Consider the following 19,147-nt stretch of genomic DNA (forward strand, 5'->3'; position numbering starts at 1 on the left):
CCAAATTTTAGACGCGCACGTATCTGTTTCTCAAGTCAAACTTACCTAAAAGAGCCAGGAGGACATAAAGCGCTGCGAGGAACATCGTCTTCCTCTCCATGTGAATCGTAAAAATCCTTGTTGGAAAACGAAATGCGCAAAAAACACTAAAAGCGACTTAACAATAGTTTAATTCCCAGAGTACTTCCACTGTGTTGAAATCCATTGAAAAGACGTAACAGTGCGCGCTCCGCTGTACACAACAGATCCAGTTCGACTCCTGTGAGAAATAATCTTCCCTTCCAAAAAAAGAAGAAAAAAAAAAAAAAAAAAACAACCCAAAAAAAAAAAGTGTCCAATCCCGACTCCTGTCACAGTTTCTGGTGAAAATAGCTGCTTTCTTTCTATCCTCCCTTCCTGTACGGGTGGTCTTTTCACCGCCGGGAGACAAAAGACGAAGGGATCAGGCGCAGCGGTGGAACTGAGACGGCCGAGTGTCCTCCAACTCCAGCCAGTGGGATGCTTGCGTCTGTGCGTCTGAGCGCACACAGCCAACTGGAGCCCCACTGCTGTCTAGCGCATTCAGCAGAAGGAGTGCCAGCTTCCCCCCTCACACTGAGTACAGTAATCCTATCTCCTATTCCTTCCCATAACAACACACTCACTTCCTTATTACAAAAAAAGCCACACTGGAAATAAACATTTACGCATAAAGCGCATTGTACTCACTAATAAGAATTAAACAGTTCCATGCGTCCCCAGTGGGTACATTTTACACAATGATGATCATTTTAGGAGTTTTTCGACACTGCTGACTTGCACAGTCACTATAAATCTCTACAGAGTTATTATAACCTTTATAGTGTTTGCTTTCAGTGACTTTTCCAGCTCACATCTTAATAAAAGTTGTAAAAAAAAAAAAAAAAAAAAAAATGTTTGACAAAATGTTAATTAAAACCGTGCGCGCACATGTGGTTACGTTTACATGTTAGGGAATGAAAGCAGAACTGTGGATTGTGTGTGTGTGTGTGTGTGTGTGTGTGTGTGTGTGTGTGTGTGTGTGTGTGTGTGTGTGTGTGTGTGTGTGTGTGTGTGTGTGGGCTGGTTTTAGATGACTACTCTGAAAAGGAAAGGGCAAAGAGCAGGAGCAGCAGACAGGAGTGCATTTTTTTTTTTTTTTTTTTTTTTTTTTATGACATGCGTAATATCGCTGTGCACACGTGGATCAGCTCAGATTTGACCGCCCCTTTCAACACAAGTGCCACTTGTGTTAAAATTAATGGACATATTTCAGCTGCACAAGCACATGTCTCATTTCACATGGCATTTCAATCATGCGTATAGCTCCTCCTTGTTTGCTATAATGTGGATTCCGTCTCTAAATGTCAGAAAGCTCTTATGTAACACAGGCTGACAACTGTGGAGATAAAAATAAATAAATAAATAAATAAAAAAGTCTTGCGAGATATCGGCAGATGAGACACTAAAAAGGCCACAGTAAAATAGGATTTTGTGATATTTGTCAACTTAAGGAGTGTGATAGAGCTGCGTGGACACTGTCTGTGCTCGTGTCGCCATCTGTTGGTGGATTCAAAGTAAAGCTCAGTAGAAAATGGGATCTGTTCTATACATGATTCATGAATATAACACAGTACAAAATGCAGGATGGGCACGTTATGCTCCAGTCAGAGGGGCCTCCAAGGACTTGTGGTCCCTCACCACTTTAGTAACACAAGGGCCATTCCACCGAATGGGTGCCATTTCCGTCCCCAGGACATTATATGTATAAATGTGCATGAAAATCAACTCTAAAATACATTTTACTATTAAGCAAAGTGTCCTGCACATTGATCTAATTACAAATTTCAAATATTTATTTGAAAACATTAATAAAAACTACCTAGAACACTGGAAAATAGCATTTGTTGCCTGTCCCCATTCTCTAATGCTACACTTTACCATGAAATATAATGATTAAAATACTTCAGAAATGTTTTCTTTTTTTGCATTGTTGTGTGACTCCTTATTCCATCTATGCTTTAAATACATTTTTTTCACGAGAAATCCATAATATTTTTGTGAAAATATACATTTTAGTCATGTCCCTGGGTTCTCACTCAGTCCTGTTACCCTAACACATTCTCCCCTCTGAAAAATTTGGAATATTCCACAAGTCCCATGTTCAGCAGGAAGTTACATCAGCTGGATTTTCTGAAGGCCATAAGAAGATCAAAACTAAATTCTTTCTTTTTTTTTTTTCTATATATATGATGATATTGTAACTGTGACTGAGAAGGTTAATCTCAACGCTCAGTCCTGTTACCAAAATTATTTCTTAGATGTTATTTGTTTATCTTAAAAATACATATTTTTTGCAAATCACAAGAATGTGCTCAGTGTCCTCATGCTATTTCCATGAATGCCATGTGGCTGTATTTCATGAACTTGCTAATTCTGTGCTAAAAACTCATTCCTGTTACTTTCAGTCCTGTTACTCAAATAAAGAGTAACAGGATTGAGTAACACTAACAGGAGTGAGTAGCATCCTCTGGTTTATTAATTTATTAGTGAATGTTACTCAATATAATACTATTCCCTTGATTTTAAAGTTTTACAGTTGAAATTATTATATTAATTTGGCTAGTTCTGTTATAGTATATAGAGCAATCTGCACGTGTCTGTGCAACCTCTAAATATTAATTAATTTGCATAAAATTTGGACCGAAGTAATTTGGCCAGATATGGAACCAAATGCAGGGTTCTAATCCAGAGAATCTGAAAAAAATTTTTTTGGACCACTCTAACACACACACACACACACACACTCATTCCTGTTACCCAATGTTCATTCCTGTTACTAAATAACTATTTCCCAAAAAAAATAAAGATAAACCACTGGATTTTTTTCAATTATGTGTGGTCCATTCTTTGTCCAAGTATTTAATGAATTGCATCATAAAAAATTTTGATACATTTGAGGTTTGGGTCTCCTTTAAAATGAAAAAATGACTTTGCAGTTTTAAGAAAATTACAACTTGTGTGCATACATAGTGATTTTTTAGTCACAAATATTAATTATTTTAACATGTAACCAACCATTTCTTTAAAATAAACACTTTGTTGAGAGGAAAACAAAGGAATGAGTTGACAAGCTTTTAAGTGTGCTTTTTAAATGTCACATGAGTTTTGGTAACAGGACTGAGAAAAATGCAATCATGTTCGCGTAAAAACCTTGTAAAAAATGAAATAAAGTTGCCTGAGATGGACCAATACACATTTTGAATAGTTAAATATGTGTGTTATTAGATTCAGTGTTGGAAAAAGATAAAAAATGAAGTTTAATTTGAAAGAGTTATAACAAGCAAATGGCACCCATTCAGTGGAATGGCCCACAAACGTTTAAGCTTTGCAGGCATGGATCAATATTCTGCCAACAATAGATTTTATGGTTTTGTGCAAGATTGATGAGAAAGGTGCAAGCACAGCAAAAATTGGAGAGTTGAAATTTCAGGGTTAAACATTTGAGAGTCAATTTTCACTCTCCAAGTGTAGTTTTAACTCACTGTGAGTTAAATGTCACTCAGAGTTGGGGTTAATGAAAAGAGTTAGTCACGCCTGTGGAAATTAACTCAGGAGAAGTGTTGTTTTGCATCTCTCCAGTGTTAATTTGCCTGGCCCCTGCATTTCAAACCAGGTGAACCTGTGCAATTTCTATCAGACTGTCACTGTCAGAGAAAAAAAAGAGGAAAATAAAGTTTCAAAAAAAAATGCATCAGCTTTCTTTGAATCATCCTGTTTACATTGAATTTTAAGTCATTTTTAATTTATTCACTTTTTTATGATTAAAATTAACACTTCTTTCAGAGTGAAAATGAAGTCAAATGAGTGTTATTTTTGTGACTTTCATGGTGTTAATTTAACTCTGTTTGAGTTAAAGGAGAAATTCTGACAGTGTAAATAATAAATCCATATGGGTTCATTTAACCCAGGTCGGTGAGATTATGAAGGGCGGCTGTGGTTCAGTTGGTAGAGCGGGTAGGAGGCAGGAGAGAGGCAGGACCACAGCAGCAGGTCCAGAGATGATCCAGGGAAAACCTGTGATGATCCTGGGAAAACCTGTGATGATCTTGGGAGAACCTGTGAGGCGATAAAGCACAGACACTCCGGGGAAGAAGTCAAGTCAGTAACATGTATTCACTGGGGCATAAATAGAAGAGAAAATGAGAGAGGGAGATTTTAACGCCTGGTACAACTAAAGGTACATTAGTTTGGACAAATATAATGATAACAACAAAAACAGCTCATGAGAGTTTAATTTCAGAGCTGATATCTAGACATTTTCCGTGTTTTCTTGATAATAACTAAAATCACTTCAGTTCTTACATCAATATCTATGGCATTGTACTGACAAAAACAGTGCTTTTAGGCATTCCATGTTTTTTTCTCTGTCTGTTTTAGTCACATGATACCCACAGGAGTTTGTACTTGATTGCATAACCATTGGTTTTCATGACTTTTGATGGTCTAATAATTTTTTCCGCAACTGTATTTTCTTCTAACATTCCTATAGGTTTGTAATTTTCAGGAAAAAATAATTGATTCATGTTCTATTATTTACTATTACCCCTGTCAGTTATGGGCCCTTAGACTCATCATCATTTTTCTTCCTGTTATTGCGCCCTTGGCTGTAGTTCAATATTAGTCTTTATGCTGAAGTCATAGTTATATTCTGTTCAGAGTTATATTCTATTCATTTTTTTTCTACTATGTTCATTTTTCACTGTGGGGCCTTAGAGTTTTGTAATTTCAGTTTGCCTTTATGCAATGTACATATGGAAAAAACTGACAATAAAACTGACTTTGATTGTCAAATAACACTGCTCTACAATTTCTCAGAAAAGATCTGCTTCAGACATTAAATGTGCTAAACCTTACATACTTTAATAAGATGAATGAGAAAACAAATTACAAAAGTGCTGCTTAGCTCATGTTTTCAATATATATAATGGTGTGTTATTATGAATATATGTTGGTTTATGTACATTTATACAATGGATTTATAAATGTTCCACTAGAAAACGCCTGAAAAGTGAATGTACTGTAATGTCCAGACACTGTTTTGAGGTAGATCTGTAGCTCTGAGACAAACACTCCTTCTGAATAAAACCCATTCTCTCGTTAAAAATCTCAGAATTTCACATTTTGGGCCAATACTATATTTTAGAAACTACAACCAGCTAGTACTTTTGACTTCATTTTGCTTTATTAGTGACTCAGATTTGGTCAAGTTTAACTACTTTTATTCTGGAGGCATTTTACTCATAAACCAGTGTAAAAAGACAGTCATCAAAATCAGTCTGATTCCCAGTTTATATGCTTTTTTAACAGGATGGATGCTGTTTCTCTTATACACTGATGAATAACTCTCAAAAGACATTCTTGGACACCTTATAAATATGATGTTTTTACATCTGCAAATCCACTTCAGCAACTTATGTTTCAACTGGCTCCACTACAACTGTGTTACAGTAACGAGTCAGTATTTATTACTATTAACTCTTCTGGTTCATTCAGTTCATTCAGGGTTTTCTCATGTTTCCCATAATTCTCTAAGCCACACAAACAAACATGGCCTTTGTTCATTAATAAATTCTATGAAGGACACACAATGAACATTATCCATGTGGCTGTATGATGGGATGTTAGATATTGAGTGACATGAGGCAACTTTTTCTTGTCATATTATGTCATATTGTGTATTTTGTTACACTTCAACACTTTTTAGTATAGATGTAAGCAAGAGATCCACATGAAGGTACACGAACAACCACGGAAGAGAGTGAACATAACACATAATGTCTGTCAATAGTGTGAAGAATCTGTTAGAGACTAGAAAAAAACTAACTTTTTAAGGGTGCTTTATTTTTTATAGTGTACAGTTCAAAATATCATGCTACAGAATTTCCACATGATCATTTATTTATTAAGTGAACTTACAGAAAGAAAAAAATGCTATGTTGTGGTAAGTGCTGTACCTTTACCAAGGTATATATATTTTTTTCTTTTAAGTTTTTGCTGTTTGCTTATTATATTACTGTATATTGAATTATATTCTGTATATATATATATATATATATATATATATATATATATATATATATATATATTTTCCTTTCAAAGGTCTTTTTTTTTTTTATTAATAACAGAACATGAATAAAACATTCACTATACAGGAATGTGATTCTTGATTTTCTAAACAACATCCATCCCATGACACAACACATAACCCTACCCAAACATGAACAGATACAAACAACCACTGAAAAAATGTATGAAGACGGAATGAAAATTATAAAAAAATATATATTAACAACTATGTTTAAACAGCATAAATAAGTGTAGTATAAAATAATAATATAAAAAAACAAAAACAAGGCAATAGAAAAAAAGCAAGGGAAAAGAAAATAAATCATAATAAAATAAATAAATACATTAAAAATTACTTATTTATTTTTAAAAAATCGGGGGGGAGGGGGTACTCAGAGATTATTGTTGTGGGTTTCTCATAAAATACCAAGAAGGGGCGCCATATTTTGTCATATGTATTCTCTGATCCCTGAATAGTGTATCAGATCTTCTCTAGACTCATGGAGGACATCATGTCTCTGAGCCAATGTGAATAAGAAGGAGGAGATATATACACTGAACAAAAATATAAATGCACAACTTTTGTTTTTGCTCCCATTTTTCATGAGCTGAACTGAAAGATCTAAAACTTTTTCTATGTACACAAAAGGCCTATTTCTCTCAAATATTGTTCATAAATTTGTCTAAATCTGTGTTAGTGAGCACTTCTCCTTTGTCCTTTGCTGAGATAATCCATCCACCTCATAGGTGTGGCATATGAAGATGCTGATTAGACAGCAGGATTATTGCACAGGTGTGACTTAGGCTGGCCACAATAAAAGGCCACTCTAAAATGTGCACTTTTACTGTATTGGGTGGTCCAGGGGGGTCAGAAAACCAGTCAGTATTTGGTGTGACCACCATTTTCCTCGCTCAGTCTTCTTCATGAATTCTCTGAAACAGCTTTGGAGATGGTTTATGGTAGAGAAATGAACATTCGATTCACAGGCAAAAGCTCTGGTGGAGATTCCTGAAGTCAGCATGCCAATTGCATATTCCCTCAAAACTTGTGACATCTGTGGTATTGTGCTGTGTGATAAAACTGCACATTTTAGAGTGGCTTTTTATTGTGGCCAGCCTAAGGCACACCTGTGCAAAAATCATGCTGTCTAATCAGCATCTTGATATGCCACACCTGTGAGGTGGATGGATTATCTCAGCAAAGAAGAAGTGTTCACTAACACAAATTTAGACAGATTTGTGAGCAATATTTGAGAGAAATAAACCTTGTGTGTACACAGAAAAAGTTTTAGATCTTTGAGTTCAGCTCATGAAAAATGGGAGCAAAAATAAAAGTGGTGCGTTTATATTTTTGTTCAGTATAGTTTTTTTTTTGTTTGTTTGTTTGTTTGTTTTTTTGCACTTTTATTGTTCTGTGTATGCTTCTACCAATTTTCCCATTTTGGAATTAATAAAGTTTTTTTGAAATCCCACAGCTGTAATTGTGAAAAATAGAAAATATTACAACCTAATAACAGGCAGTTTAAGTTAATCGATGTGAGGAAAAACTAACCTCAGACAGAAATGAACATTACTGTCATTATTTAACTCACACAAACCTGCATCAGATAAAGGATCAGTGACCCGTCTAAACTAATGTATTCAACTAAACGACTGCACAGTCCTAGGCAGGCTCTGTGCTATTGAGGATATGGAGAAGGGGGAGGACTGGCAGGTTTACAAGGGAAATCCATTTAGATCATTTTGCTAACAAGAAGGGATGGAGTCCACCCTCAAATGGCCTTCTTATTATCATAACAGGCATGATGTCTAGTGTCACATGTACTCCTCCTATGGCTCATTGATTGTCCATGCAGTGTATTCAGAGGCTAATCCACTTGACTAAATACACAGGACCAGACTATGTCAATGAGCTTCTTTCTGCATTAAAGATCGAGGCTAAATCAATCAAAAAGATGCTGGCATTCACTGCAGTAAATCAACTTCTGCACACACACACACAAGGATGGAGCGATGATTCAGAAAGGGGATGAAATAACTTATTTGAATGTCAGTGAATAACCTTACTGCGAGGGAGGCTTTAGCTGGGTGATTGAATTAATTTATCCGACAAGGTAGTCATTATTCAACCGACTTTGGGTTTTGTTGAACAGATGTGTCAAAGGTCAAATGTCCACTGAGACGGAGGACATCACTGTGTAAAGATCCAGAAAATGGGTACAAGTGAACGACAGGCTCAGGCCACTATCGGGGCTAATTGTCTAGTTACAATTTGATGACTGTGCTGTTCCAGAGTCTCCAAAGGGAACCTTGCCAGTCAGGAGAAGGCTCACTCTGGTGATTTATGAAAAGACTCAATCAATATGTGATATTAATTTTGCAAATGAATGTCAGAATGATGTAGTCTTCAGGTCGTTTAACGTTTCACACCGTAATGCGCTCCATGGCACCGGATCAGAGGCTTTCAGTCTCTGTAGGGAAACAGGAAAAAATTGGTCAAAGTCAGGAATTGTGTGACAAATCTATTCTACACAGCGTGTCTCAGTGGATTGCTGCAGCCTTTCACTTCATACCACTGCACTGACTGAATATGTACTGACTAATGAGTCCATGTCAAACTTCAATTAGCTAACAACAGCAACAATAACAGCAACAGCAGCAGATGTGTGCAGATAAAGGCCAGATCAAGTGGCTCCAAAAATTGCTGATTTGACAGTTCACCGTACATACTTCCCAACTGGGATGTTTGCGCTAAATGTCTGTTTGTAAACACATCCAAGCTAGGACTTAAGCTAGTTAGCAGTTAGCTTAGCTGTAGTGTACTAAAACTTTAAAAAATAATAAATTGCTATTATTAAATGTCTGTTTGTAAACACATCCAAGCTAGGACTTAAGCTAGTTAGCAGTTAGCTTAGCTGTAGTGTACTAAAACTTTAAAAAATAAATTTACCAGATATTATTATTGCTTGTTATAACAATATATAAACATTTAGATGCAACAGTATGTGTAACTGATGACAGAAATTATAATTTTTTTTAAATTTCAAACTTTTTTTTCCAACTTTATTGAAAACATTTGAGTATACAATACATAAATTTTGAACAAACAACAAGATGTCAAAAAGGACAAAGCATTTGAACAAATAAGTTTAAGAAAATAATGCATAGATTTAAAAACACAAAACATCAAATACAAATAATAGTATAAAAAAGCAAATAAATAAAAATAACAACTCTAACAAAAATAAATAAATAAATAAATAAATAAATAAATGCAACAGAAGGTTCAGTCAATATTAAAGAATTGTTTATAAATAGCCAGGGTGTTAGAGCTTTTTTTTTTTTTATTATTATTATAGATAAATTCTAAAGATTTAATATATTTTTCAAATTCCAATAGGAAGATTTTAAAATGTGGGTGTGTTTTGGTATATTTATTTTTATGTATATGAAATTTTCCAAATAAAATGAACAAATTTACAACAAATTCTAAATTGTGAATATCATATTTAAAATATGTAATTACATTTTGGGATTTGACAATTCACCGTACATACTTCCCAACTGGGATGCTTGTGCTAAATGTTTGTTTGTAAACACATCTAGGACTTAAGCTAGTTAGCAGTTAGCTTAGCTGCAGTGTACTAAAACTTTAGAAAATAAATTTACCAGATATTATTATTGCTTGTTATAACAATATATAAATATTTACATGCAACAGTATGCGTAATTGATGACAGAAATTATTATTTTTTTAATTTCAAACTTTTTTTTCCAACTTTATTGAAAACATTTGAGTATACAATACATAAATTTTGAACAAACAACAAGATGTCAAAAAGGACAAAGCATTTGAACAAATAAGTTTAAGAAAATAATGCAAAGATTCAATGACACAAAGCATCATATACAAATAATAGTATAAAAAAGCAAATAAATAAAAATAACAACTCTAACAAAAATAAATAAATAAATAAATACATAAATGCAACAGAAGGTTCAGTCAATATTAAAGAATTGTTTATAAATAGCCAAGGTGTTAGAGCTTTTTTTAATTATTATAGATAAATTCTAAAGATTTAATATATTTTTCAAATTCCAATAGGAAGATTTTAAAATGTGGGTGTGTTTTGGTATATTTATTTTTATGTATATGAAATTTTCCAAATAAAATGAACAAATTTACAACAAATTCTAAATTGTGAATATCATATTTAAAATATGTAATTACATTTTGGGATTTGACAATTCACCGTACATACTTCCAAACTGGGATGTTTGTGCTAAATGTCTGTTTGTAAACACATCTAGGACTTAAGCTAGTTAGCAGTTAGCTTAGCTGCAGTGTACTAAAACTTTCGAAAATAAATTTACCACATATTATTATTGCTTGTTATAACAATATATAAATATTTACATGCAACAGTATGCGTAATTGATGACAGAAATTATTATTTTTTTAATTTCAAACTTTTTTTTCCAACTTTATTGAAAACATTTGAGTATACAATACATACATTTTGAACAAACAACAAGATGTCAAAAAGGACAAAGCATTTGAACAAATAAGTTTAAGAAAATAATGCAAAGATTCAATGACACAAAGCATCATATACAAATAATAGTATAAAAAAGCAAATAAATAAATAAAAATAACAACTCTAACTAAATAAATAAATAAATAAATAAATGCAACAGAAGGTTCAGTCAATATTAAAGAATTGTTTATAAATAGCCAGGGTGTTAGAGCTTTTTTTTATTATTATAGATAAATTCTAAAGATTTAATATATTTTTCAAATTCCAATAGGAAGATTTTAAAATGTGGGTGTGTTTTGGTATATTTATTTTTATGTATATGAAATTTTCCAAATAAAATGAACAAATTTACAACAAATTCTAAATTGTGAATATCATATTTAAAATATGTAATTACATTTTGGGATTTGACAATTCACCGTACATACTTCCCAACTGGGATGCTTGTGCTAAATGTCTGTTTGTAAACACATCTAGGACTTAAGCTAGTTTGCAGTTAGCTTAGCTGCAGTGTACTAAAACTTTAGAAAATAAATTTACCACATATTATTATTGCTTGTTATAACAATATATAAATATTTACATGCAACAGTATGCGTAATTGATGACAGAAATTATTATTTTTTTAATTTCAAACTTTTTTTTCCAACTTTATTGAAAACATTTGAGTATACAATACATAAATTTTGAACAAACAAGATGTCAAAAAGGACAAAGCATTTGAACAAATAAGTTTAAGAAAATAATGCAAAGATTCAATGACACAAAGCATCATATACAAATGATAGTATAAAAAAGTAAATAAAAAAATAAAAATAACAAATCCAACAAAAATAAATAAATAAATGCAACAGAAGGTTCAGTCAATATTAAAGAATTGTTTATAAAAAGCCAGGGTGCTAGAGCTTTTTTTTTTTTTTTTTTTTTTAATAATAGATAAATTCTAAAGATTTAATATATTTTTCAAATTCCGATAGGAAGATTTTAAAATGTAGGTGTGTTTTGGTATATTTATTTTTATGTATATGAAATTTTCCAAATAAAACGAACAAATTTACAACAAATTCTAAATTGTGAATGTCATGTTTAAAATATGTAATTACATTTTGGGATGTTATAGTTATCTTTTCATTACTTTTAGATATGATATATTTTTCAATTTTGGACCAAAAATTAGAAGAGTGTTCACACAGACAGAATAAGTGTAGAGTAGTTTCAGACCAAGAATGACAAAAGTTACATATTTCAGACAGAAATTAATTTGGTTTTGGAAAAAGGAGAAATCATGTGACGTAATTCATGAGTGGGCGTGGCCAGTGCGTTGTATCTGCGTCATTGCTAGCTAGCATAGTTAGCTAAACTACAGGTGCTAGTATTTAGTAGGTAGTTTACTCTGTATTTTTATAACCATACATTTCATTATGAGTCTGGATACACTCTTTCAACAAATACTTCTCACTGAGCATCAATTAACCGAGCAGAAACAAAAGTTAAAGGAAGGTGAGTTGTTTTTATCTTCCAGTTAACCTTCAGAAACACCCATTACAGTATTACTTTATCACAGGTGTACTGTATGTAGCGCTGTAGTTCCTCATAAAATGAACTGTTTGTCATTTCCAGGTATTGTTTTGTTCTATAATTAAATACTCTGATTTTCAGTAAACATAGCCATCATTCAATGCAAAGAGAAGATCAACGTCACCACTGAAAAGTATGATGAGACCACTAAGGAACTTGATGAGAAGGTAAAGTGTTTTAATATTTAGCAGGGGTGTGACGATACACTCAGATCACGAGACGACACACGATATTGGGTTCACGAGAACGAGATTAGACGATATTTCACATTACTTTTCAGAAAACTAACAAGGCCAAAATATATGACTGGACAAACAGACTTTTTTTTAAAATTAAATAAAGTTACAAAATGATGTAGGTGCATTTTGAAATGGTGTATAACTTGCATACATGCATGAGCTTTTTACCACATATAATTTTTTTTTTTTTTTTTTTTTTAATGTGCAAACAATATGTGCAAAATTGTAAAATGGCCTTATATCAGCTGTAATGAAAACACTTATATCTCTCATTATTGCCGTGGCTCTAGTGCTTGATTCTGGTTGAGGTGCAAAGGTGTCTGTCAGAGTTGTCTGGCCTATAGTCGTTTTAATCACAGGTTCAGTGGATTTTAGAAGCGAGCTGTAGTGACGCTTTATGTGTGTTAGCCGCAGTGTGAGATACTATTTTCTTACAGTGCTTAGCATAGGGCTGCTCGATTATAGAAAAAAAAAAAAATCACGATTATTTTAGCAATAGTTGAAATCACGATTATTAAAAACGATTATTTGTTAACCTTAAAGTTGTTTATTTTTTTTCTTGAAAAGCAATGTAAAATATACTCTTTAAACATAAATAAAGCTTTTAACCACTAAAATAAAGTATGTTCACTTTTGTATGAAGCAAAAAAATCTTTGAATGCAAATAAGTGTACTGTAAATTCAAGTATGTTTCCTTTTGTAAATAAATAGTGCACTGTAATTAAACTGCTATAGACTTGCCATAGAACTGTAGCAATAAAAAAAAAAAAACTCACATAAAGTGCAAATTGTAAATTCAAGTATGTTCAATGTAGTATGAAACAGTAAATTCAGTGGCGTGCCGTGAGGTTTCAGTTCAGGCCTTCTGTATACATCAGCCATCTAGAATACGTACGTTAAGGTTATACAGGTTAGGGTTAGGTTAATACGGGAGTTACAGCTTAAAGAGATTCGGAGACTGAAGATTGCATTGCGGGCGAAGTTGTTTTTATGCGTTTTAGTTTTTCATAAGATTACGATAAAGGTGGCGGTGGTTAAACTTAAGATGGTTAAAAAGGTTTGTTGTGTTAGCGGTCGGTGCGGACACAACTACGAAACACTTTTTGCACGTGATGTGTTTTTGCTCTTCGTCTTCTTCATCAAACCCAAAGTGATTCCATACAATTGTATTTGACTTGCCTTTTTGTTTACCAAGCACTTCTGCTGTGATTCTCGTGCCATTTGTCCAGACCGCTAGGTACAACTTTACTCTTGGGGTGGACCTGCCGGCTAGCAGGCAGCAGTAGCTTAGAGGGGGGCGGGGCAGAGCAGCTCATGGTAGCTTGCGTGCGCGTGAATTAAAACAACTCAAAATTAATAATCGTTTTTTCTCGATTACATAATTTTTGTAATCGTTGCGTGTAATAATCGAAATCGTAATTGAATTTCGATTAATTGCACAGCCCTAGCTTAGCATATTGTCCATGTCTTGTCTGTCATTCTGTTGCCGTTGACTATTTCCAGACTGGCCTGCAGTAGCTCACAGTCTGAAAGGCTTCTGCCCTGTGAGCGCGAGACATCTTTTCACTTAAACAAGAAATATCGTCACGATTTCATCTCGCGAGATCTCGTCACCCCTAATATTTAGCATTTTTGAGCTATGCTTATTAGTCCTATCTTTTAAGAGTAATACATACACCAAGAGATAGCATAAGTCAGTGGTGGTAACTAATCTTAAAAGTTCTGACTAGTTATTACCTTTGCCAGGAGGTATTGTGATCACTTTGCTTTGTTTGTTTGCGTGTTTGTTTGTGAGCAACTTTATGGGAAAACTATTACAACCATCTTTACCAAATTGTACCCGCAGATAGGCCTTGGCCCTGGGACGAACCCATTAAATTTAGGGCCGAGTACGCCAAAGTTGAAGGTCACAGCAAGGTCACAAAATCTCAAATTTTCCTATCTCTCATCATTGAGCAATTTTTGAAAATTCATAAAAAATTCAAAACGACTGATTAGCTTCCAATTTGATACACACGTAGCTTATAACAATATCTTGTATCTGGCACAAAATTATCCACATCCACTGTGGAATGTGGACTCTGTGGACATTTCAATTCAACATGGAAAATCCCATTTATAACTCAACAAATACTGATTGGAATTTAATATAATTTGACATACACATGACTGGTACCAAGCTTCAACTTTTTCTTATGTATGGAACAACCTTGAAACTGTTTAATTTAAAAAGAAATAGTCGATCCACACATGCACACCGTTCGGGGTGCTTGGCGGAGGTTTGCGTTCTCTGAACACTTGTTGCTACTTGTCCCTTAGTGCGATATCTTAATTCATTTCTATTGGTGCTTTTTAAGGTTTACCTACCAATCTGGCATGTCGCACAGCACTTCGTAAAAATTTGATTATGAACAACCCACCTCCCTCCAAACCCTGCCCACTTCCCCCTGCCTGAGCTCTGATGCTCCCCTCCTCACAGCACATGGTGGGAGTGGAGGCAGAGGCAGAGGTGAGATGGTCCACTCCGGTGTGGACGCGGACCCCTCCCTCAGCAATCAGACACAGACTCAGCAATCCACCTGCTAGACTCCTTTATCCTTAGGAGACCCTGTGTGTAAGGGTCTGGTTTGTGGATCACTGTGTTCACTGCACCTCATCATCTATAATAATGGCTCCCAGAGTCAGGGGCATTGTGAGCATGCAGACTCCTCGCGCTGTCCGTGGACATTTGAGGTTTCATAGTCATACATTTATCATCCTACATCATCCTACATTGTATGACACCAAGTACGTGTATGCGGAGTCTGCGTAGGCATAAAAATTTAGCTTTCCGCGGACATGTCTGCCAAGTCAAGTATGCCCGACTCCCGGACTTTATCTCCATCCTTCATTCACCAAACTCTGACTGCTGCCATTGGGTTTTGCTGTTTGTTCCCCTTGGTTGTTGTTTCTGTTAAGAAACCCATTTTTTCCCTTCAACACCATGCATTTGAGTTCTGTCCATTCACACCCCTTGACAGGAGCAGCAGTGCTAGTGAAAAGTCAGATTCAGAGGCACTGGTAACTGATGCGGGATGCGGCAATGGATGACTGATAGACAGGATGCTCAGCCAATTATTTTATTTGGACCGAATAAAATGATTGGTCAGGCTTTTGTCAGAAATATATGACAACTAGAAGCACTCGGAGAGCGCAGACCTCCGCCAAGGCTGATCAGTGGCCCCCCCCGTGGGCCCCCCTCACCCCCGATCACCACCAAAATTTAATCATTTCTTCCTTATCCCATTTCCAACAAACCCTGAAAATTTCATCCAAATCTGTCCATAACTTTTTGAGTTATGTTGCACACTAATGGACAGACAAACAGACAGACAGACAAACAAACCCTGGCAAAAACATAACCTCCTTGGCGGAGGTAATTAAACCTTTTTGAGTTTCAAAACCTGGTGGATTTCTTTTACATTTTAGTTTACCACATGCTTTTTAGGAGCATTTTAAGATGACAAAACAAAAGTGTAAAGTTGCCCCATTGTACAGTATAGCTTTAAGTGTACTTAGAATGGGCCTGTTGTAATAGCATAGCTGGATTTTGGTAGTATTTCAGCAGTTAGGGCTTGTTTGGTTTGCACATTTAATGATTGAGTTGGAGTTGGTAGTTGTGCAGCCTGGCTCCTCTACATGGTTTCATATCATTCACTTTGACTTTGAACTGTGCCTCCAAGATAAATGTTAATCTGAGATTCTTGCGCAAGTAACAGTGTTGTCATATTCGACATGTAGGTTAATGTTTACCTTTTTGTATGTGACATCAGTACAGGAATAGACATATGCATTGTTGCTGTAGAGCAGGGGTGTCCAATCCTGGTCCTCATGGGCCGGTATCCTGCATGTTTTAGATATTTCACTCTTCTAGTATACACCTGACGGTCGTTATCAGACTTCTGCAGAGCTTGATGATAGGCTTATCATGTGAATCAGGTGTGTTGGAAAAGGGATACATCTAAAACATGCAGGATACTGGCCCTTGAGGACCAGGATTGGACACCCCTGCTGTAGAGCATCTAAAAATGCAACAATTCATGTGTTTTCTTTTTAAGTTTCAAGAAGACCACAGAATAAGAGACATAGATGCAAAGAATGCATGGCAAAGAAAGTGCATCTCACGCTTTTTATATTTAAAACATTGTGTTATTTCTATACAGAAGGGAGCATCAAAATGTGATGCTTGTGATGCAACTACACACAGCCAGTGATACTCCAATTTACTATTTCTGATTTCTCTTAACCCATAAAGACCCAAACAGCCACTGGCAACCAAAGTCATTTACTGATATAAAAAGTTTAATACCTGTTAATCCACTAATCCTATTAATGAATGTAAATAACTGGTGTAAAATGCAGTTTGTCATCTTTTCATGGTCATCAGATATGACCCATCCAGTTCAGAGGCTCCTTAGTGAATGTGGAAACACCGTCATCTTCTACAACATTGATTCACCAGTAAAACCCGTAGAGTATGACAAATGACAATGGATGTAGGAACTTATTTTATGTACAATTAATGATATATTTTACTGAAAAAGTCCTTTTTTCCTCCATTTTCTATGTTTTAGATATAATAACCCTTAACTTTAATTTAAGCTTTTATGAACTTCTACAAGATCAATGAATTAAATATAGGATAATACCTGATTATTACTGAAAAATGCAAAATACAGAGCATAATATCAGAATAAATGTTGATAAACCACTTAAGAAAGGTTAAAAATAGAGAAAAAAATTGTTTGGAAACTACCACAAAAGTAGAACTGGGTCTTTATGGGTTAAATATGCTTTTTTGATTACAGTATTTGTCACTTTGTCATAAAGAGTAACAGGCACACAAGGCCATTCAGCTAGAAATGTAGAATTGGGGGTGTGTGTGCTCACTACACAATTTCAACATAGATTTTTGATTAAACTGCCAAGCATATTTTGCTTTATTGGTCTCTCCTTCCACCGATTCTGATCCAAGCCAATACTGCCTCTGTCTCTGTGAACTGAATTTACAAATATTTGTTTTGAGTAACAGTCAGATAAAAGTTTATGTCGTGGTTGAATGATTATGTTTTGTTTGCCTGTTTCATACTATGTGTTTCTCTTCATCAGGATTTTTCCAACATTAAAACAAAAGTCAATATTTAAGTGAAAGAGCAGATATAACGTGATTGAAAGATCAGATTTTTTTAACAACTGTTATACACACGTACCTTCTAGATTATTTGTGTTCCAGGATCACTTATACAACTCAACAGTCATTTTATCTTACTTCCTCTCTTAATGAACAGTGTTTGTATATGGGTTGTATATTGTTGTGTGTGTTGTGTCAGATGAATATGCCTTCTCTTGCTTTAATAGCATCAAACTCTGTGTCTTGCTGTCAGTATTGCACTATAAAATGATCTGGTATTTGGATTAAACCCTCCAGTTTCACATAACCATGGATAAAGAAAATATCTAAACCCAACTAATACCACTTTACTGTTTGTTCAGTAAACAGGTATTACAATTTTCTTGCTATTTGAACAAAAAAAGTAGTTTTTCCACTTCTTTTAGAGAAACCCATTGTTTTATACTTGATATATTTGTTTCTGTTGTAAAGTATAAAAAGAGAAGCTAATAATACAATCTGCATATCAGATGTGCAGCTTTGAGGAAGTATATTGTATGAGTAGCTACAGCTCCCATGAAGAGAGCAAGTGCATATTGGCGTATTGATGAGCTGATCTTCTTTATGATTTAAATCACTTGATCCCGCTCATACGTTTAATCGAGACTTTGAAGGATCAATTGGAAGTGCCACCGTAAAATCAATGGCTAATTTCCACCGGATAACATTAGAGAAACCTTTTAGCATGTGTGAGGTATGGTGTCAAAGGCGAGCTCATTGACCTTTCAGAAATATTGCTAACTTCTTCCTGTGCTTGTGAAAGTGGACATCGCATCAAAAGATCAAATTACTTCGACTAATTGGAAAACGAAGCTGAATACAGTCATGTGATGATCCCGGCGGTATCAGCATGGAAACACATGACAGGGATAATTTTTTTTTTCCTGACGTGTAAGAATGGAATATTAAAACAGTTTACATCATACAGATACAATACACAGGGTGTGTTTACAGCTCACATGATGTAACATCTTGCAGTTTAGAAGAGCTGTCTTAAGATAATTACAGTGTTTAAAAACTCAGAGGCCGATTGTGCATGCTGAAAAAGTACAGCTCTCCTCCACTACCGCATAAGAAACAATACACTTGCTTTTTTCTTGACAGTTTAAGTAACTGACTAAGAACTATACTGAAAGTGATGCCTGAGGCAACTTGGAAAACATCCATCTTGAATTTGCCTTTTAATTTGGCAATTTTCTCTCTTTTGTTTTGCACCCTGGATTCACAAAAGTTAAAGGGAAGCTGAAAACTAAAGATAAGTATGAAAAGAAATTATATAAGCGCACAAAGATGGACTGAAAAAGTCAGACAGATATGGTTTTAAAACTGAACAAAGGAAGAGGTTTCTTTAAATATATACTTCATGTGGACTAACTGGTTTTCTGCAGTTAATTTCATGTATCTTGAATGTGTGTATGCAGTGATTATACAAATGTACTTCTCTCTTATTTCATCTC

General features: G+C 34.6%; 2 protein-coding genes across 3 annotated transcripts in view; one reads left to right on the top strand and one right to left on the bottom strand.

Annotated features, from left to right (window-relative positions):
- Positions 1–543, bottom strand: part of gfra1a (gdnf family receptor alpha 1a) — a 334,792-nt gene extending 334,249 nt beyond the window's left edge. For both annotated transcript variants that reach the window (XM_030156164.1, XM_030156163.1), the window contains exon 1: positions 46–543. In XM_030156164.1, the coding sequence (XP_030012024.1) occupies positions 46–100 (55 nt within the window). In that variant the 5' untranslated portion in view covers positions 101–543. The remainder of the gene's footprint in view (positions 1–45) is intronic.
- An 11,542-nt stretch (positions 544–12,085) lies between these two features.
- The window catches only part of LOC115433889 (coiled-coil domain-containing protein 172), a 29,855-nt gene continuing 22,793 nt past the window's right edge, over positions 12,086–19,147 (top strand). Inside the window, exons 1-2 of the mRNA XM_030155446.1 lie at positions 12,086–12,164; positions 12,324–12,409. Of these exons, the coding sequence (XP_030011306.1) occupies positions 12,086–12,164; positions 12,324–12,409 (165 nt within the window). The remainder of the gene's footprint in view (positions 12,165–12,323; positions 12,410–19,147) is intronic.

This window comes from Sphaeramia orbicularis, chromosome 15, assembly GCF_902148855.1.
Source record: "Sphaeramia orbicularis chromosome 15, fSphaOr1.1, whole genome shotgun sequence".
NCBI classification, from domain to species: domain Eukaryota; kingdom Metazoa; phylum Chordata; class Actinopteri; order Kurtiformes; family Apogonidae; genus Sphaeramia; species Sphaeramia orbicularis.